Source organism: Trematomus bernacchii, unplaced genomic scaffold (genome assembly GCF_902827165.1).
Source record: "Trematomus bernacchii unplaced genomic scaffold, fTreBer1.1, whole genome shotgun sequence".
In the NCBI taxonomy this organism is placed as follows: Eukaryota; Metazoa; Chordata; class Actinopteri; order Perciformes; family Nototheniidae; genus Trematomus; species Trematomus bernacchii.
Genome location: NW_022987409.1, coordinates 84,886 through 106,370, shown reverse-complemented (window position 1 = coordinate 106,370; position 21,485 = coordinate 84,886). Strand labels below are relative to the sequence as shown.

At 40.3% G+C, this 21,485-nt stretch overlaps 2 protein-coding genes across 2 annotated transcripts; one reads left to right on the top strand and one right to left on the bottom strand.

Moving 5' to 3' along the window:
• Nucleotides 1-1,545: 1,545 nt before the first annotated feature.
• On the top strand, nt 1,546-2,555 carry LOC117488809 (beta-crystallin B1-like). Its single transcript, XM_034137929.1, has 5 exons — nt 1,546-1,635; nt 1,725-1,843; nt 1,929-2,061; nt 2,159-2,301; nt 2,384-2,555. Exons 1-5 carry the CDS (start codon nt 1,546-1,548, stop codon nt 2,553-2,555), a joined length of 657 nt encoding a protein of 218 aa, XP_033993820.1.
• A 4,952-nt stretch (nt 2,556-7,507) lies between these two features.
• On the bottom strand, nt 7,508-18,597 carry LOC117488914 (calcium-binding protein 2-like). Its single transcript, XM_034138076.1, has 7 exons — nt 18,459-18,597; nt 17,610-17,870; nt 9,089-9,119; nt 8,858-8,992; nt 8,432-8,541; nt 7,912-8,059; nt 7,508-7,817 (listed from the first exon to the last, which is right to left on the bottom strand). Exons 1-7 carry the CDS (start codon nt 18,540-18,542, stop codon nt 7,792-7,794), a joined length of 795 nt encoding a protein of 264 aa, XP_033993967.1. The 5' UTR covers nt 18,543-18,597; the 3' UTR covers nt 7,508-7,791.
• Nucleotides 18,598-21,485: the final 2,888 nt, after the last annotated feature.

Sequence of the window (21,485 nt, the reverse complement as noted above, 5' to 3'; positions counted from 1 at the left end):
AGGCTACAAACAAACAATTGAGAGTATTATGGTTTCAAACCTCTGTGTGGGGATGTTCCAGGTGAGAGGTTTAATAACTGTAATAACCCAACAACAAATTGGGACTATTTTATTCAGATATAGAGAGGCGAAGTCCCCTTCCGGTTGAGCTCCATGGGACCTTATTTCGGAAAAGTTATGCTGTCAATGGAGAGAGAAAGATTATCTTTCGATCCCGTTTGAATTGTGCCACGAATTACACATATGATGTTTGTCAATTTAAAAGATAATTTTACAAGTCAAAAAAATAAAAATATGTCGTAAAACTGTGAAGTAACACTTTTTTTGTGTGAAACCGCTCAATGAACTACATCTCCCGTCTCGCACCACACACCAAGACGGCCGTCACGTTGGCACATTTAACCTCTTTCTTTTAGAAAGAGGCGAAAAGTATTAAAAGAGGTGAAAATCACTACAAGTCTGGGCATGTTGAGAGCTGTACATACACAAAAGGGGAGTTAGTCGGTTCCGTAAGAGCCAGCATGCAGGACCGGGATTCTGGGATTTGTAGTCTTTCTAGTCTTTCTAGTTGCATATTTTTCATAGTCTTATATTTCAACAGCTTTACGACAAACTGTGACTTTTTTGACATGGAAATGATTATTTAAGATTGACAAACATCATATGTGTAATTCGTGGCACAATTCAAACGGGATCGAAAGATAATCTTTCTCTCTCCATTGACTTCAATACAAACTTTTTCCGAAATAAGGTCCCATGAGTCCCACCGGAAGGGGAGGGACTTCGCCTCTCTATAATGTAACACACAAGTTAATCACTGGTATTATCTGGAAACATTCAAAAACATTCATGAAAAAGCTTTTAATTTGCAGATTCATTTAGCCACAGTTAAACATTCATGTCATTGTATTCATGTGTCAAAGTATACTGCTTTATAATTTGAATAAGTAGATTGGTATGTAGACTAGAGAATATATGAAATATAAATTAATGCTGCTTATTTGATTTAGGGGGCATGATTAACCTCTAAAAGTTGATTTCAGAAACATGAACTTGTATCAGATTTGTTCTGTTAGTAACTGGTCCTCAGTCTGAGCTCCATCTCCTGTCAGTCAGCCTCTGCCGCTGCCCGCCCCCTCTGACCGTCCCTCTCTGATGATGTGGGGTTTCTTTTGTCTCGTGTCTCTGACCTCAGCAGGTTTGTTTCTCTACCCATAATCCCTCTCCTGTGGGCGCCAGCGTATATAAAGGAGGTGCGCACTTCGAGCCGCACACACTTCGAGTGAGGCTACTCATAGCATCGCACACACACACAGGTAAGGTACAAACACATACTGTATACCAACAGGTGTGTTGAGATACAAATCAGAAGGAATAGGCATAGATTAAATTAAATTATCCAGTTTATTTTAAATACCTTTTAAAAATGTTACATTTATAGTCTTTCCTCTATCTCGAAACACTTTCACTGGTGCAAACAGGATTGATTTGTCATATCAAAGTTTCCACTCTTATGATTTTTTTCTCTCTTTCCACCCAGCAATCATGTCCAGTGATAAGTCCAAGAATTCTTCCCAGACCGACGGAAAGGCTGCTCAGAGCAAGAAGTCTGAGATGGGAATGATGTCCTACAAGGTGGGTATCTCTTTCACGGGATATCAGGATATATTCAGGTTATCAAATCACAGATAACTGACTCATCTGTGTTTATCTGTCCCTTCCAGATGTACGTCTTCGACCAGGAGAACTTCCAGGGTCGCATGATCGAGATCAGCAACGAGTGCATGAATGTGTGTGAGATGGGCATGGACCGTGTGCGTTCTCTGCGCGTTGAGTGCGGACCGTAAGTCTCAAAGAAGATTTTTTTTTAGTAATTATATGCAGTCATCTTGCAGCATGGATGCTTCATAATATTGTCTCCTCTGCAGCTTCGTGGGCTTCGAGCAGATGAACTTCTGTGGTGAGATGTACATCCTGGAGAAGGGAGAGTACCCCCGTTGGGACTCCTGGAGCAACTGCCAGAAGAACGACTACCTGCTGTCCTTCAGGCCCGTCAAAATGGTACAAAAAAACATGCTTGATATCTTACTCACAAGTTTCTCTTTTACTTTCGACTGCCAGCTAAACTAGTGTTTCTCCCTGTTTTCCTCTACTCCAGGACGCTGAGAAGCACAAGATCTGCCTGTACGAGGTTGGAGAGTTCAAGGGCCGCAAGATGGAGATCATGGATGATGACGTTCCCAGCCTGTTCTCCTACGGCTTCACCGACAGAGTTGGCAGCATCATTGTCAGCTGTGGAACGTGAGTGGTTGAAGCTATCACTGATAGAAAGAAAATGTACCTACAGTATCCGGTGCTGACATGTTTCCTCTGTTTTCTCCAGCTGGGTGGGATACCAGTTCCCCGGATACCGTGGCAGCCAGTACCTGCTGGAGAAGGGAGACTTCAGGCACTTCAACGAGTTCGGTGCCCGCCATCCTCAGTTCCAGTCCGTGAGGCGTATCCGTGACATGCAGTGGCACCAGCAGGGCTGCTACACCATGGCCAGCAAGTGAGGCTCAGGGAAGGAGAGAAAGAGAAAGAGCGGAAGTGAGGGAGAGGGGCGGAGGAAGAGGGAAAGGGGGAGAGATGTCTGAGGCCTTACCTCAGTACCTTAAACAGTCGATGTGATAATGCAGTGAGGGGAAGGGTGAAGATCTGTCCCACCTCAGTGGAAGATGGACCACCCTCCATCCCTCTCTGTCTACTCTTCTCTTTCTCCCCTATGGGCTGAGCTTTGCTTTCCCCCATTTTCTCCCTTTTTTTAGTCCCTCACTTCATTCCCCCTCCACAGTCCTCTTAGAAGCCAGAGAGGGAACAAGACTCCCCTTGCTGTTTTACCAACTTGATTCTCGGTTCAGGGTATGATGCATCATGGGAAACTGACTCCCTAGAGCCCCCTGCCCCCATCTTCTTGCCCCTGTGCATTGCACACCCTCTCTGCTGTACAGAATCCTGGCCAAGTTTTCAATAAAAAGGAAAATCTTGATTTAAAAAATGTTGTTGTTGTTACTTATTACTAAAAGATCCCCTTAATGAATTGTAAATGGCATTCAGAAATATGTGAGATGAATCCCTTCTAAGTTATCACATTTCATGAAAAGTTTCATATTTGTGTTAAGAATTATTGTTATGCTTAATCGGGTTTGGAGAACAGGAAAAAAAACTAGAAAAAAGTCACAAACTGCTTGTAAAACAAGTGCAGAGAACTGAAGAAAGACAGAAAGGTATCCAACAGGGCAGTTTTAGACCTGAGATGACTACAATTTGACATATTAACATGTTGGTGTTGAAACTCCTGGATTGTGTAACTCATGGCTTTAGAATATATCAACAGGACACACCTACAACTCGGAATCTACAGTAATTGAGTAAATGCTCCAAATGGCTTTTATGTGAAAGTTAATGTCAAGAAAATAAGATAGTGGTTCATGTCCTGATTGTATGCAGGAATGCTCTGAAGTGGCTACGGGTTTATGACGAAATTAGTCCAGGTTCATCCAAAATATAATTTATAGAAAGAGAAAATAAACATTTAGGTGTGTTCTTTATGCAAACCAGACCATTTAATTATGTACTAGTGAAACCAGTAGGAGGCAGTAATGCAACTTAAATCATTCCAACTCCCAGAAAACCCCCAATTAAAGGTAGGGTAGGTAATTCACTTCAGAAACACTTTTTGTTATATTCCATGAATGCTTAACATCCCGATAGCAATGAATTAAATGCTTTGACAATAAATATATACAAATATTTCATCTGTGGAAGCCGTGGTGCTGTAAAAAGCACAACCAATTATCTGCCCCGGCCCGTGGCAGATAACTGGATGGCCTACCTGCCTGTCAGCCTTCCATCTCGTGCACAAACTTATCTCGTGCCCTCATTGGTCATTGGCGCGTTCGTGTGTGTTGGAGGAGGGGATCTGTAAGGAAGTCTGAAGGAAGGGGCAGATTTTTTTCGGTTGTGTACTTTCAAATTCTAGCTTACTCGAGCTGGTTTCTCCATTCTTACCTACCCTACCTTTAAGTAGAAGAAGAGGAGACTCAAGTCAAACACACCCGCAATGATGGTGAACAGGTGCATGCTAAATGCTAATAATGTAATGGTCTTGGTGGATCCTCCAGTGGTGACCTTTGTAAAGTTTATGAGACCATTCAGCTGTTTGTGACTTTTAATCCCTACAGAACCTCAATAATCTTACTAGGCGTAGTTCTGGCTAGCGGGTACTTTTTCACAGTTTTCTGGCTCTCCAAAATCGAGGTTCTTTCCGGGCCAACAACCGGGCTGAGTATGCTAAACTAGTGAGAGAATCGCTGGCAACTACAACAAAATGAACATATTTTACCATGATTTAATTGTAATACACGTTTCAAAAATGATGCCGAAGTAACAACATACTGATACCGGTTAGTAAAAACCATGAATTAATGCTTTGACAAGTCTGCAAACAGACGGCAGGCGAAAAACCTTTTAAAATGCGTGTTTTCTGAATGGAGATTGGCTAAGCTAACGTTGTATATGCTCCAACCAGTGGCGTCGCCTGGCCTGGGCATCCGGGGCTTTAGCCCCGAATGTTTTTTCTGTAGCCCCGGACAATTCTCCCTCAATAATATAATACATTAACCGTGCTTTACGTGAACCTCATCATGACACGAGAGGACGGCAGCACTGTAATTTCCCGTGTTCAGTGAATGCAACAGAGGCATGACACCAGACCAATCAGAGAGTTGCATGGAAATAAACGTGTGCTTGTGTCATTCAAGCTTGGCTCTGTGTGTGTGGCAATAGCGCATTTAGTGTGATAGAGAGAGAGAGAGGGAGAGAGGGGGAGGGAGGGACCGGTGCCCGGTGCCCGGTGCCCGGTGCCAGCAGGGACCGTGTTGTTAGTATCTGGTTAGCTAGCTGCACTAACGGACATAAGGAGCTGTTTGTTCCACAACAAGCTGGAGGAGAGTCCTCTCCTCTCAGACTGAGAAACTCAGGTGAGCTAAAGGACTCTCTGAGTGTTTAGATACTTAACTTTAGTCTAAAGGCCCTGACACACCAGGCAGTCATCAGAGAACTCGCCGACACCCAACACCGACAGTTCCATCGACGAGTTCTCCTGCGTCTTGGCCGTGTGTCGCACTGGAAATCACCGCAAAGACTTCAGCCAAGCACGTACGAACTGCGCATGCGTGAGTGGCAATAACTCTCCTTACCAGCAGGCGGCGGTAGTGTGTATTCGTCATTCAAAATAGGCAACAACCGGAAGACAGAGAAGAAGAACAGACTGATATAAACAAACAAATAGCGTGTGCGTTCCATTTTCACTCTCGTCCATCGAAAACATGTTTTAGAATATAAAAATACATGAATAATGAAATGAGCACATAAAGTGCAGACATACTATAAAATCACAGTTAATAGACCTGCATCTGATGATCGCAGTGTTCTGGCGGGTGTGTAGTTTATTGAGTCAGCAATGTAATAATGGCCACTTCTTGCTAAATTTACGATGAGATGAAAAACCGGACTTGACCAAACAAATCACGGAGCTCTCAGCAGAGGACAGCCGGGGACCCTCCCGCCGATATCAGAGATGTCCCTGCTATGTGTGGGAGGTAAGAGAGGACATTTAAGGGCTATGTTTGATGTCTTTAAGTATCACCTGCTGGGGTTTAGCTGCTGTCCTGTGCCTTAAATCGTTTGTTTACGTCCCTCACTTCCGTTTCGCTTCTCATTTGCTAGCTGAACAGCTAATCAGAGTGGTTTCTTGGCCCGATAGCTTGTGTCCGACACCCGGCCGATTCAACATGTTGAATCGGCCGGGTGTCGACCGTGAAAGGCCAAATAAGGCGTGTCACGGCCGAGGGTTCGGGACACACCAAATTCACTTTGGGCGACAAGGAACCCGTTTTCGCCAGACAACGCAAGACGGCCGATATCGGCCTGGTGTGTAGGGGCCTTAAGTTATCTCAGTGGGTCTCAAACGGTTTGGTCACAAATTCTTCAAAAGATTATTTCCACGGCACACCTTCATATAATCATTATAGTTATAAAAAAAATAAGAGAATAAAGGAAAAACAGTTATGAAATACTATATGGCAGTAAAACAAGAATATAGTTTAAAAGGGGAGTGATTAGTAAAATATCCATAAAGAAAAAGTACATCTGTTTACAGTTCTGCTTCATATGGGTGTTGAGAGAGGTATCCATAGATCTCTTCATTTTGCTCTCAAAGTGCACCAGATTGATGCATTTAACTTCAATATTTAAAAAAAAATCTTCCCCGGGGAGCATCCCCCCGGACCCCCCTAGAGGAGGCCACTTTACCCCTGCCTATATGCTGTGAGCTGATTATCGAGCCTTCATTGTAACAGTCGCGGGTGTATTGTGTGTGTGCGTGTGGGGAGTGTTGCAGTAAAAAATGCCACTGTAGTGCACCCGCCACTGTGGGCTAAGCCCCGAATGTTTTCAGGTCCAGGCGACGCCCCTGGCTCCGACCGTCCACACTCACAACAACGGCCTATACAGACATAAATAAACCAGCGACTGTACTCGCCATGACACAGACAGTTTGTGGTTTGTACTTGTTTAACTTTTGTCTAGTTTCTGAACAGATATGAGGAGCTGTGAGCTTGAGTGCTAACAGCTAACGGCTGATGTTGGTTTTGTGTTTCGCATTGAAGATGACGTCACGGCTCCGCCTACACTGCGCTACTATAGTTACTGCCCCAGCTACTAAACTGTAATGGAAACGCAGCATAAAGTGAGCCTGGCCTAACAAGGCCTAACGAGGCCTAACGAGGCCTAGCCATACCGTACTAAGCCGAGTGGGACCCTGCAGTGGAAAAGCGCCATTAGTGTGAGCATGCAGCCCAACAGGAGTATAACTTACACTTTGCAGATCTCTTTATCTTTAATATGTGTGTTGCTTCACCTGCAGTGGATGTTTTATTGTTTAAAATATGTCTGCTTTTGTGTTGTTTAACTGTTGATTTTGTAAGAAGTGTCAGGTTATTTTATTAATGTAGCCTTATATTGCAGTTATTTTGTGTTTTTCATTTAAATGTAATTGTTTTGTCCTCTTTCCTGGTTAATTCTGGTTGTTGTTATTCCGAGTGCTGGCACAATGAGATCTGCATGCTATGAGATATTAAAGGTGCACTTTCGGCTTAATTCTTTCCTACACTTCATGTTGACCTCAGCACATGCAGTGCAATTTCTTGTTTAATACCCTTTTAAACAATGCCCCCCTTGCCGAGTTACCATTAATTAAATCATTTTACGTCATTGACACTGTACATGCAGTCCATGTTTAAAGCTCCATATTAATGGGCTGGTTATTTCATGATGTGATTGTATGCCACATCCTTCATGTTTACCTTGTCGAAATAATTTGCCATAAACTTCATGTACATTCCTTTATTTTAAAAATGATTTTTCCATTTTACCAAACACTTTTTTTTTTACACTTAAAGCTCAAACATTGATATATAAAAAAACAGCTAAAAAACACAGAGTCATAAATGTTGTCTAAGAAGCGCTTGATATGTTTTACGCTATTAAAGTGCTTTATCTTTGTATTGCACCTAGTCAGAAGTGGATAGTCATATTATTTCTACTCTGGATACTATTCGTGCAGTCAAAGCCTTTTTGTATTCTTATTTGTTTAATACAAAAATACAATTTTATATGTGTAGTCTTACAAGCAGATTCAGCAGTTGCATTATGTCTGGCTGTACATTGTGTGACATGTGGGCATTCTGCTCAGCGGGACATCATTCGCACAAACTCTGAAAGAATAAGAGAAAGGGGTGAGTAGGATAAAGATTAGGATTAATGTAGTTGCCAAAAATATGCCACAAATGCAAAAAGAAAGTATTTTACCCTCAAAGTCCACCAGGCCGTCTCCGTTGAGGTCGGCGTCACGGAGGATCTCGTTGATCTCTCTGTTTGTCACTTGTTCTCCCATCAGCTTCTTCATAGCTTCACGGAGCTCATTCAAACTGATCTGACCGTCACCATTAGAGTCAAACTGGACACAGAGAGATAGATGCTAAGGATGACTCCTGAATATCTTCAATGTATAGTATCAAACTGAATAGATTGGGAAATACACTAGTTTGCTTTCAAAGAAGCCTGCAACTATGCCCACTAGACCCGCTTTGGGGGGAAGCTACAGTATATGAACAATTTATCAAGATAACTTTTTCAAAGAACATAAACTGTATTTTTGTATACCCCTGTCAAAAGCCAGTACAATATCTCCCAACCTGTTCCAATATAAAGGTTGTCCAGAAGACGTTTTGGCTATAGGCACAGGTAGTAATCCCACTAATAATAGCTTTATCTCATCACTTTTTGAATGTCTGTAGATTAACAGATTTAAGTAACAGTATATCTTGACCTCTTTGAATGCATCACGTAGTTCCTTGACTCCGATCATGTCTGCTGTCTCTGCCAGCATCTTGGGTCCCATCAGCTCCACAAAGTCCTCGAAGTCCACTTTACCTCCACCTGCAACACACAGGCGCCACATCATCCTCTGCTATCTATTCTGACCATCCACTCTCATCGTGTCTCTTATAAATTACAACAGTATAGAGCATGAGAAATGATTGGTAATCAATTGCATTAACCAATAGTTACCCCAAATGCAGGGTTTATCATTGTTTTGTTTATTTATCACTTAAAAACCTGTATTTTTCTATCTCCCCAACACGTTATCATTAATTGATTAGGGAATTGAACAAGAATTGTATCGATGAGAGATATGAATAATGGATCAGTATTAATTCAATCTTATTAATTCCCTTTTCACAGCACTACTCACAAATCTGCTGACTCAGTTCGATGAGCTCCATCTCTGTCGGCATGTATCCCATCGTCCTCATACACTCCCCCAGGTCATTGTGACTGATGTAGCCTTTTTTGTTCCTATCAAACTCCACAAAGGCCTCGCGGAGTTCTGATAAAAAAGAAAAAAGAAAAGAAAGATAGAACATGTTTATTATATAATGTAGAGCAGAAACACACTGAGGTTTGCTGCAGAGAAATCACTCACCGTCAATCTCCTCTGGTCTCAGCTCTCTGTCCTGCAGGAGGAAGAAAGACGTTAGCGTCTCACCTCATTCTGTTCTTGAAGAAAGTACTTTATACATTTATTTGGCATAATAAACAAATATAAACACAGGCGGATTTAAACACCCAGACAACCACTTGAGAGGAAAGATACACAAACAGCTGAAAATGAAAGAAATGATTAATGGAATTTGAAATGTGATAAACTGTCCATTTGCTATAAATCTAAGCCCATGAATTATAGTCAGGATTTTATACCTCAACGCAATTTGCAAATGTAGTAGTTTATGTTATTTGCTTTAGTTGCTCAGTAATCTGCATTGAATATACAAAACCAGTGCATATCCAAATGAAAAACAAACTCTTAATCTATATGGATTAGGGATTATTATATATATGACAATTCATGATTATTTTTGGAAGTTGACCGGAAAACAAACATCTGGAGATCATGAGATGTAGGAGGTTCAATTGTACCTTTGACACATTTCCACTGTTAGGACTTGTATAAGTACACATATAGATCCTCTCCTGCACATAGCACTCAAGCTCACACAAGCCCTGTCTGTGTATAGAGAACATAAGGCCTAGGGCTTTGGATGAAAAACAATATGGGGTATACAACTATGACCTCATTTCCTTCTGCCTAATTTCTTAGTGCAACACATTGCATGTATCAATATGAGTATGGTCTTCACAATGGGACACCAACAAAAACTTTTGTAAAATCCATATTCATACAAAAAGAAAAGATAGGAGAAATCCCATAATACTAAAGTTGTTGCACTCCTCCTTTTATCTTGGGTGCTATGCTAGATGGAAAAACAGAGTTTATCATTTGGACAGTTATTTTGGAAACGTAGCAGCAAGGTTTAGTGTAAATGAGTTCCCCTACTACTTAACATCTAATAATTGTTTCCGTTGCTGTGACAATACTACCAACGTTTGCAAAGTGTGTTAGTTTGTTTGTGCTAATTCAATTTAAAACAGTAAAAGGTTAAATGTCCTTTTTTAAAAGTCCAACCTAGATGAATCCATAATGGTTCATTTATTTGGGCCATAATGACGAAGTATCTCCTTAGTGCTCCTTGTCTGCCAGAAGCCATAAATCATAAGTCATAAATGTACCCAGTTTTAAGACATTATCTTTATGATACATCAGATCTTGGTTGCTCTTAACCATATTTGAACCGCATGTGTGTTTGACTATTTGAAGTTTAAAGAGAAACAAGTTGCCTTTGTGTCCACTTAATAGCATCAGAGAAACACATATTTTCAACATGAAAGCACTTTATTTAGTGTTTTTACTGGTTATATTTCCCTGGTCTGTTTTGGATTAGAGGACACCTTTGCAAACTATTCACCCGATTCAAAACTTAGATCGATAAAGAAATCCTAATCGAGAGAAGCTGACTCAAATGATGGCTTTAGTGGTGAAGTCGGAAATTATATATTGTGCATTAGACATATATTTATTTAGTAAAATCAAATGAATTGTTGTCACTCAAAACTGGGTCTTTAGGGGATAAGAACAGTATAGGAGCCACCACAAGGTTCTTTATCATTTCAGTTTATGTTGTGCCTTGTATTACAAATTAGAACAAGCAAATTGCCATGCGGTCAACCAGAAGTCTTAAGGGGCAGATGCACACTTTGCATGGTTTGAAATGCAGCCTTCACCCCCTCTTCATCCTTTGCTTCATCACATTTGAGTAAGCTGCACAAAGCCAGTCAATAAGTTTCCATGGAAGTGAACGATCGACCCTCTAAGTTGGCAGGCCCGTCTGACCCACAGCAGTGATGGGATGACACAGCAGGGTTAACCACGATGAGAGGATGGAAATGAACCAACACGAGCGGAAAGAAGTGGCACGGGGGGGGGGGGGGGGGGGATTCTGTGAGGACAACAGTGTGCACACGTTGCTTTGTTACATACGAATGTCTGTGAAAAGCCCTGTTTAAGGAAGATGCAGGCCGGCCCCACGGTGTTGTGCGATCTGTTGCAGAGGGGATCTTTGTACGGATTATCCTCATCCTCCTCTTCCTCCGAGCCCACTCCCCTAACTTTACCCATGAGGGGCCCATCCATTCCCCCCTTTGGAGGCACACAAGCTGTTATTCGACCTTAAAAACACTGTTTCACATACAACATAATCATTTCAAGGAGAAAGGCTAAGACCCGATGTTGTCAAGTCACGCACAGTAAGTCTAGATTACATAAACTGCTTATTATTTAAAGGAAATCCTCTCACATCCGCGGCTATTCTTGCTGTGAAAAGCTGATCCGATCTCCACATCTGCTTTATCTGTTTGTCCTGCTGACACTTTCTGAGATAGATCTGCCGTCTGGACTAATGAGTGACATCTTGTCTCAGTACTGCAGCATTAAGAACTTAATCAGTGTTTGCATTGGCTGTAAATGTACCTTTACCTAATGGATATCTTTTTAAGCATTCTTCTCGCAACCTCCATCACATGTTAAGCAGTGCAGCAATTTCAACAAATATTCTTCACTGTTTGAAAAATGTGGTCTTTTGACCTATACTTTGTTATGCTTTTCCCCCAAATACAAGAATGAACTTAGTTGCTCAGAGTTGTTGAGAGGTTTTTAGTCAATCTCATAACTTAATTTACAAAGGTGCTTAATAGTAAAAGCATAAATTAGTAAGAGACAAAGTGCTCTTACCTTTTTCATTTTGTCTTCCCGTTTGGTGCAGTTTCCCATTACCCAACCTGGATACAATGTTCCCTCCTCTCTCACTTCTCACTGATTTTATTTGATGAGTTTATTTCTTCTTTCTCTGCTCTCCTCTCTTTGGACTCCTCAGAGATCCAGATCCTGTTTGACCTCTGACTCTGGTGAACACTTCTCTGGGTTTCCTATGTTGGTTATGAATCTGATACCACAGTGATGAAGAAATAACGGGGACTTGTCTCCACCCATCGCAAAACAATCTGAAGTGAACCGATGTCACCAAAGAAAAGAAAAAACCCGAACCCAGCGTCACTGAGCTCTCTACTGACAGTGGCTCACTCGTGTTACTCCGCGCAGCATCTCTTCACACTGATCAGCGCTTTAATCTCCTCTCGCTGTCTTTATTTTTCAGTTGCCCCCCCCTCCCCTCTCTCCCTTGCTCTCTCGCCCATGTTGCACCAGCTTTCAAATGACTTCATCTACAGTGTGAGGAGTTTCAGGGGGAGAATTAAGAGGAAGTAAATGGAGAGAGGGATTTATTCGTTCCATTTGAGATTAAAGAAGATAATGAGGTGATGAAAAGAGAAAAGGGAACAGATACAGCAAAGAGACAGACAATGAGAAACTGAAAAAAAGAGTGTATGGGGTTGAGTAAAATCTACCAAAACTGAAGCTGGACTTCTTCATTGATTGAAAGAAGTTTTTTAACCTTTAAGTGAAAGCAAAAACATATTATCAAGGATAGATTTCTTAAATATAATTGAATAAATAAGATAAAATACACATCATATTCAATATCAATACCACTAGATGTTTACGGCTATATAGAATTAAAAACTAGAAAATAGGGGATTTATTATCTTTGTTATTTTTGATTAATTGAGCACTCACATACTTAAAATGTAATGTCAAAGTTTAAAAAAGGTATTTTTTAAATTGCTAAACAGCTGTGATCTTTAAGTGTTTTCCATGAAGAATTAGAACTTCAAATCACGCTCAACTTTTAAACCCAAAGCGCTGTAAAGCCTCAGCGTATGACAGCTTATGGGTCGCAGTGTCTCTCACATTTGGCAGAATGTGTTTTTTAGCTCTTCCTGATCTCTTATGGCGCATTTCCACCACACGGTCGGCCTCGGCCTCGCTCGGTACTGCTAGGCCGCGTTGGGCCTTGTTAGGGCCGGCTCACTTCATGCTGCGCTTCCATTACAGTTTAGGAACTGGGGTAGTTACTATAGTAACGCAGTGTAGGCGGAGCCGTGACGTCATCTTCAATGAGAACCCCAGAAAAACAACACAGCCGTTAGCTGTTAGCACTCAGAGCTCACAGCTCCTTATATATGTTCAGAAACTCGACAAAAGTTAAACAAGTACAAACCACAGACTGTCTGTGTCATGGTGAATACAGTCGCTGGTTTATTTATGTCTGTATAGGCCGTTGTTGTGAGTGTGGACGGTCGGAGCATATATTGCGTTAGCTTAGCCAATCTCCATTTAGAAAACACGCATTTTAAAAGGTTTTTCGCCTGCCGTCTGTCTGCAAACTTGCCAAAGCATTAATTCATGGTTTTTACTAACCGGTATCAGTATGTTGTTACTTCGGCATCATTTTGAAACGTGTATTACAATTAAATCACGGTCAAATATGTTCATCTTGTTGTAGTTGTAGCCCCCTTGCCAGCGATTCTCTCTCTAGTTTAGCAAACTCAGCCCGACTCAGCCCTGTTTGTTGGCCCCGATAGAACCACAATTTTGTCGGGCCAGAAAAGAGGTGAAAAAGTACCCCCGGGCCGGAACTAGGCCTAGTGGAAGCGCAACCAAAAACGGGCCCGGCACGACACGGCACGCTTAAACCGCGCTCCGCGCCATGGTGGAAATGCCCCATTACATGCACTCCCAAATCGAGTTGTGCCAAGTTGTGGAAAATAAGAACAGCTACATTAAAATCACACGTTGATTGCATTCATTGCAGGGCTAAGTGGTCAGAGGAGCTCGAAAAGCATCTGTCTGAAAATCTCTCAAAACTGATCTGGCATGCCGCTTACGATCAGTGCTTCCATATGGTGTGTGTGTGTGCGTGTGCGTGTGCGTGTGCGCGTGCGTGCGTGCGTGTGTGTGTAAATAGTATAAAAGGATGTAATACTAATGCACACAGTATAGAAAACACAAGTCATTTCATATTTGCCGAGTCATATTGCTGTTATTGTGTTTGAAAATAACTTCAATGGAGGACAGAATGCTACTTTACACAGTTTATATCAAAACTGATTAGTTTTATTGTTGATGATATGAAAGTGTTTTCATAAAAAACACATTTCAATACTATATCACCAAGTTTTAGATGGCTAAACCAATTCTGTACTTTTGCTCCCAACTACTCAGTTGTACAAATACATGTACATTGTACAGTTTTGGTGATGTTAATGTAAAAAGCCTTGCACACTCACACGTGTTTTCAACGTACTCTCTGAAGGAGATTTTAGTCAAGCACACACATTATTTAAAAATAGATATTTTTCGTCACAGATGAAAGGATGTGTGGTCTGAATGGATTTAAATGGATTTGTCAATAAATGTTTTTGGATTAAGAGTCTTTAGAATGAAACACAATAGCGGCATCTATTTTTGTTTGCTAAATATTTAGTTAAAATCATCAGCAGTCACCACTAGAGATCGCTTTACGACAGTCAGGTCTATAAGCTGAGTTTTATCTGACAGCTGCTGCAGTGAAAAGTCAGTAATAATACAAACTCTTTTTTTAACATAACCTCGCAGTGAATGCAGCTTAAGAGTAATGACTACTGTTAATAAAAACCTTTCCCGGAAAAGGTTCTTAAGTGGAAACGGATCGTTTGGATTGAAAAAACTATAATTGTGAATTATATGGTTGGAAAACAGGAGTATTTTTCAAATAATCTGATCCTTATGTTAGAGATCAAAAGGACAATTCTCAGAGCCTGTTGCATTCTGTGTCTTGTGCTGCGTACAAGCCGCAGAGTATTAATGTCTAATATAAAAGAGTTTATATGAATTTCGACTGTGACTTTAGAAGTGTATAAGGGCTGAACAATATGGACTAGTGCAATATGCAAACCCCAGGAGGCGCAATGCATTTGAGAATGGACAGTTTATGTGTCTAAATAATGTTCAGAATTTTGTGTTTTAGGGCTGCAGAGATGTCACGGCCTGCAAATCATACTTTACTGACTTTTCAGAATTTTTTGCAAAAGATTATTAATATTGACAACATTATTATTTTTAATACACTTTTCAATGAAAATTAAAATAATGATGCAAAATTGATCACCCCCCTCCAAAATTCTAACTTCTAAAGCAATTTCCACTTCAGTCAGTATAAGTGCAATTACCTTATTTTTACAAATCGTTCAGCCCTAATGTGTCTCTTTTGAAAAAGATATATAATAATTTATATTATTAACCAGTCTTTTACTGTGAGTTTTAGTCCTAAACTAAAGTACTTTGTTAACCATCAATCTATCTGATCATATCCTTGAAAGAACAGCAATTTATGACTGACTGTATTTATATGAGTTAAATTAGTTAATCTAACTACACAAAACAACTTTAATCAACCAAAGTAAATGTGTCTCTCAGTGAGTTACTTCTTGATTTAACAAACTGACACGGCTTGCTCAATAACCTGAGACTCCACCAATGCCATTAAGCCTGATTCATTACTATTCTCCCTAACTGATGGTTCCAGTTAATCACGCATTGAGAGAGTCAGTGTGTGTTTGTGACTGTGTGTGTGTTTGAATGCATGCAACCAAACACACACACAAGCTTATTTGCTTATTTATGTTACCTGGTTTGTCTTTTGCGACACACACATTTGTTCCACAAACCATGACGTGTGTGTCTGGGATATGCAGTACTCAGGTAATTTGACTCTGTCCTTTCTTCTGTGTGTGTGAGTGTGTGTGTGTGTGAGAGAGAGAGAGAGCAGGTAGATATATCATGTACTGTTCTGGTGTCAGATGTGCATCAGCTGGTTTTCTATTGATGAGACCTGTCAATCAGAGCAAGACTGGAAGAGACGTCATAGCTGGAGCAAGACAGGAGGAGAGGGAATAAGTATTTCTGGTTCTTTTACTCGAGTAAAAAAGGTTTACAGCATTAAAACTCAAACTAAAATGGTACTATCAGTAACACTGTTGTTGTTCTACTATTATATGTTGGAATATAACATTATCAGTACTGAAAAATCGATTTCATGTCTTTGTTGTTGAAGGTGGAGTTTATATTATATTGAGAAAAGTAATCAATAAAAGTTGATATTATTTTATATATATATTATATTTAATACACAAGTTTGGTTTGGAAATATTAATCTTGACAGTAATATAGCTGTCAAATAATTGCAGAGGGGTAATAAGTAGTTCAAATAACACTTGAAGTATCTGAACATTGTACTTGCTGTACAATTCTAGATGAAATGTATTACCTCCAACATTTGCAATAATAAATAAATTCTTTGATGGGATCGAAATGAAGCAGTTCGATGGACAAATGTTCATAAACTTTACTTGTCAAAAATTGGTCTTTATAACCCTTTTATTAGTACCAAATCTCACATTGACTTTTGTTGATTAATTGTTTGTAGTAATCAAAAAGAATTAAACTGCAGTAACATAAATAAAAAATATATACATGTATGTTTCTCAAATAGGTCATTCTGCATGATGATACTAACTTTTTGGACTTCGATTTTATTTTGATAAGATTATGTTTGTATGCTTTCGAATGCAGAACTTTCACACTGTAGCATAACTTGTATTTATGTTTTATTACAGTGTTTGCTTATGATGTAAGGTGTGTAGCTTGTTTTAAAAACATCACTTTATAAAGATGATGAGTATTTTAATCTGACTATAGTGTGTGTGGTCTGAAGGCCTCGAGGTCTCGTCCTGCAGGGTTCAGAGTGAGGGGCCCAGAGACACTGAGACGAAGAGAATATAAATTGCTTCTTCTCTTCAGACTTTGCCAACTGTCTCCTCTCTCCCACTCACTCAGCTTGTCTCTCTAATTTTGGCTCACTTGCATCACCACTGACATCACGTTTTTTTCCTTCTTTTTATATCGATTTCCTATTTCTAAACTCAGCCACACTCATCATCATCCACTTCAGAGTTTGCTGACATGATCAGGTGGACTCTTTTTTTTTCATGGAGTGACTCAGAAGCTTAGATCAGACACAGGAAGCAAGATGAGGCTTTTAACTTGGGTTTAATCCCTTTTGATTTTATTTTCATACACACACACAGACAAACCCACCACTTTCTCACACCATGATCCTACATTTCTGGCCGCGGGGTGACAGATGCTATTACGGCGTGGCCTTTCCTGCAGTGTCGTGTGTCGCTGCTTACAATGTGAGTGAAGGGATGTGATACTGAGATAGGGTGTTCATCAGATCTCTGGCTGACTATGGCCGTATCTGTTACGGATTACTCTTTCATAATGTTTCCCAAAGCAAAACGAGTTTAAATCCCATGCACACGCCATGTCCATCCTTAGCTTTAGCCCTCTGGCTTTTCTGACCCCCTCCATTTCCAGAGGGATTTAGAGTTAAACGAGAAGGCAAATAGTTAATGTTAGTGTTACAGCTTTTTGCTCTTTTGCCATGTCAGATCAAAGAGGTCAGGGGTGTGACTTAAGACTGCTATTTACAAAAACGGAACCACAGCTAGGGTATACATTTGAATTGATGCTTTACATGAAACACACACATGCTCACAAACGGGTGAACTGATGAGTCACACACACACTGACGGCAGGCGATGGCTCCTACCTGCCCGAACACAGATTCCACGATGGGCAGCAGGTCCACAGGCTCCCCCTCCTCCTCTCTCTCCCTCCCCCTGCCCTGTGGCCCCTCCATCAGCTCGTCCAGCTCCTCGTCTTGCGTCTCGCTGTCCTCAGCAGCCGCCGCCGTGGGGAAGCTAGTTTTCTGGTGGCGAGGAGGTGGAGCCGTCTGAATGTCTCCAGCCGCACCTGCCGCGCTTGATCGCCTCTTCTGCTTCTCCATTTTCTTCTTGATGGAGGCTTGCACCTGAGGGGAGAGCATACATCTGTGTCCTAACTCACAAACGTCATGTTTACATCATTACTGATGCACTCACATTTTCTTACATATTTGTAGTGTGCATAAATGCAAAATATAGTGAGATATAGAAGTTCCAATCTCTTGATACAAACACTTAATTTGTTCTATTGTCTTTTATTGTAAAGCACTTTGTAAATAAAATTTGCTTTAATAACCTAGGAAATTGCACAAAAAACAACAACGCTGCAATGTTTTTCTATCAGGTTCAAACCAACATGCGTACTTTTCATGAAATGCTCTTTGAAATAATTAATTAAATTACATTTTATAGGGTCAGACACGGGAGAATTTTCTCCAACAAAAATAGAGCTTTGTGTTTTGGACTAGAAAACAGTTATTTATCAGGTACATCAATTACACTTCAATATGTTTAAATTACCATATGTTGGAGATTGAGTTTAGAAGGAAGGCTATCATAAATGCATGCAAGATTTTGTACACAGAAAAGCATCACTGCATTTGTTTATAAGATTGCACTTGTAAATACTTTAAAAACACACTATTATACACTTCCTAACACCCATATTAACGTACCTGTTTTGCACTCCTCTCGTGCGGCGCGCTCATCACTGCACCGCCTCCTCCGGCGGACGACGACTCACGAATGATCATGAACATCTCGGTGTCACAGGCTCACACACACTCTCTCTCTCTCTCTCTACCTCGCTCACCCTCCCCCTCCCTGACACACTCTCTTGCCTCTACCCTGCTCTTCTTTCTTCTGCACTTGCTTTTGTTTTTTGGTGTTTATGTAGGCTACTATAATTCCCCAAAAAGTCTTGTTAATAGATTTTGTAAAATAAAAAAAATAAAAAAATCCAGCCCTCTTGATAAAAGTGGAAGTATTTTCTTGGTTCCAGGTAATAAAACAAAAACGAGAATAATTGAAGTGATTTAAGGAAAAATAAATGGTATATGCATCTATGTTCTCCTCTCTGTCCTAGTATTTCCTCCAGTAGTTTTCCTCAGTGCATGCTTCACCACGCTCTTGTGGTGCGTTCAGGTGAGGACGGTTTTTATCTTCAGGTGATGTCTTGGCTTTGGGATTGAGTTCCTGCCCCTCTGCCCCCCCCCCTCATTATCTCTTGGTCCTTAGGGTGACACTCTATACCTCCTGAACTTTACCTCCCTCACGTTATCTACCTGTAACACATCTGCCCTTCATCACAGGTAAACACTCCTCCTGTTGCCCAGGCACTTAGTCAAAGCCACCCTTCCTGTCATTAGTCGGTATAAAGATCCTTCATGGAATCTAGCTCTCATTCAGAATCTTGGGTTTTTCTGTCATGTTTTTTCTGTTTTCTTTCCTTCCTCCTTTACTCTCTTTGTTTGTTTCCTTCCATCCTTGCCTGCTTCTTTCTTCACCTCCAACAGTAATCCTTGTTGCTCTACATGCTTTCTCCTCTTCCCCATCCCTCCCAATCTGTCTGCCCTCAATCCCCTGTCATATTTGGAGCCTTTGTCTAACAAATTGGATTTTTGAAGGTGCCCAGGTCAGCTGTTCATCAAGTGAAAGAAAGAGATAAATAAAAGCAGGGAGGGATGCAACAAACTCTGCGGCTTGGTGATAATAATGATTTTGTGTAACGAACTGCAAAGCATCACCTTGATGTTGTCCTGCATCAATAATCTCGTCCAGCAAGCATGGCTGAGCACCCACACATGCTCACACAGGTGAACATGCTACCACTGACCTCTATTTTTAGACACGAATGTTCACACAAGCATGTAAGCAAATTATTCTGGTCTCTAAAACAACCGGATAGCTTCAAAGTCTAACGCATCTGATTCAACTCAACGCTTCAGCTTTCTATAAAAAAAACGTTCATTTTATTTCCCTTCTTTTTGAGAAAAACAGGGACGTTAGTGTTGAAGGGTCCAACTTTTGCCCTTTATTTTAAATCTCTTAAATCTCCCTCCATCTACTCTTCTCTTCTGCTTTCTCTCTCAAATTCAAATAGCACGACAGATCAGGAGCAGTTCAGAAAATGATCAACATTGAAAGATGATAATGAATAAATATGCAACTATCCACTATCATATTCAATATTTATGTTTTATTTGGTATAGGCAGATGCATTGAATGACTGAAAACACTGACAGCTATCAGAGGCAGTCATCATGTTTATGCAAGTTGGCAACATTTATAAAAGGGCTTTGAAATCACGAGTGGCTAAAGGTTAACTGGATCCAGCAGGATACAATGAAGCACACATTGAAAACATGACATTGTACGCCAGGATTTGGTAGCTCTTTTTATAGTAGTGATGATCATGTAGAAGGTTTCAGGATTTTGTGACTTCCACAGAAAATATGTTTTGTAGAATTGAGTCGTACCATTGCCACTTGATGCTGCTCTGCTGGATTGGCTTCTGATGTTTTCCAGAAAGGCTGTGGGCAAATTCATATAAACATTTAGGCTTTACATAATAAAAATCAACAAGACTCACAAAACCTAAAATATTGTATTCACTTAAAATTCGGCAATGATGGTACCTTATTTGCTTTTTGTCCAATATTGTTAAGGCCTGATTATAGAAACACTAGGGATTTGATTACAGACTGCTTACAGACTGCTTAACCTGGGCCAGAGGAGAATTAAGAATAATTTAATTTAGAAACAAGGCAAAATCAGAAGTCAATTATTCTCTTATCATCTCAAAACAGCTAAGGTTAGCCTGCATGTTTTTGCTTGATTTAAAAAAAAATGTATTTAACTGAGAATCCCTAAATTCTTCTCTGATACTTTTTCATCAAGCTTACCTTTTCTGTCTAAAGTTCAGCGATTATATTGATGGAAAACTGATCAAGCAAAACTAACACTTTTCATTTTGGATAGATAATCTTGTCAGACACATGGACTGACACTGTGTTGTCAGCGTATATAAAGGCTTACAATATACCAAAACAATATAGATGTTGTGATTTAGAGGATCACAGTAATTGTCCTTGGAAGAACACTCATTCGTCAGTAGTATTCAGCTACCACGGATGAAAAAATATTAATCTCATCATGTCATCAAACAAATCTATTTATTTAAGAAAATGTCCCTCAAATATTTCACATCTCTCACAAAGTAATTAGCGAGATTCTTTTTCCAACTCTACATCTCTTATTATCACACCCCCACATTACACATCCAACCTGATGGTGTTTATTCTCAACTTGCGGATAACGAATAGCTTGAAATCTCTCCAGTTTCTAATGAGGTTTCCATTAATCACTTTTACCCCGTCGTGAAGCCTCTCTGTCTTTCATCAGGCCCTCTCCTCATCCATTATGGATGGCAGGATGAGGCAAATTCTTGGGCTGAACTCAGAAAAGCGATCCATTACAGAATAAGCTGTGCTAAGTTAAAAATAGTGGTTGTATTTTGGGAACGGATCAGTCATATGAAAGAGCAAAGATGAAGGATGGATGAAAAAGATAAAAAGGGAGATGAGAGATGGAATTAAACACAGACTTTTTAAGAAATGAGTGTGTTAAGAAGTTTCTAAAAAAACTGTGGATAACTTTTTTCATCTCAGACTTCTATTTCACCTTGACCGTCACTGACACTG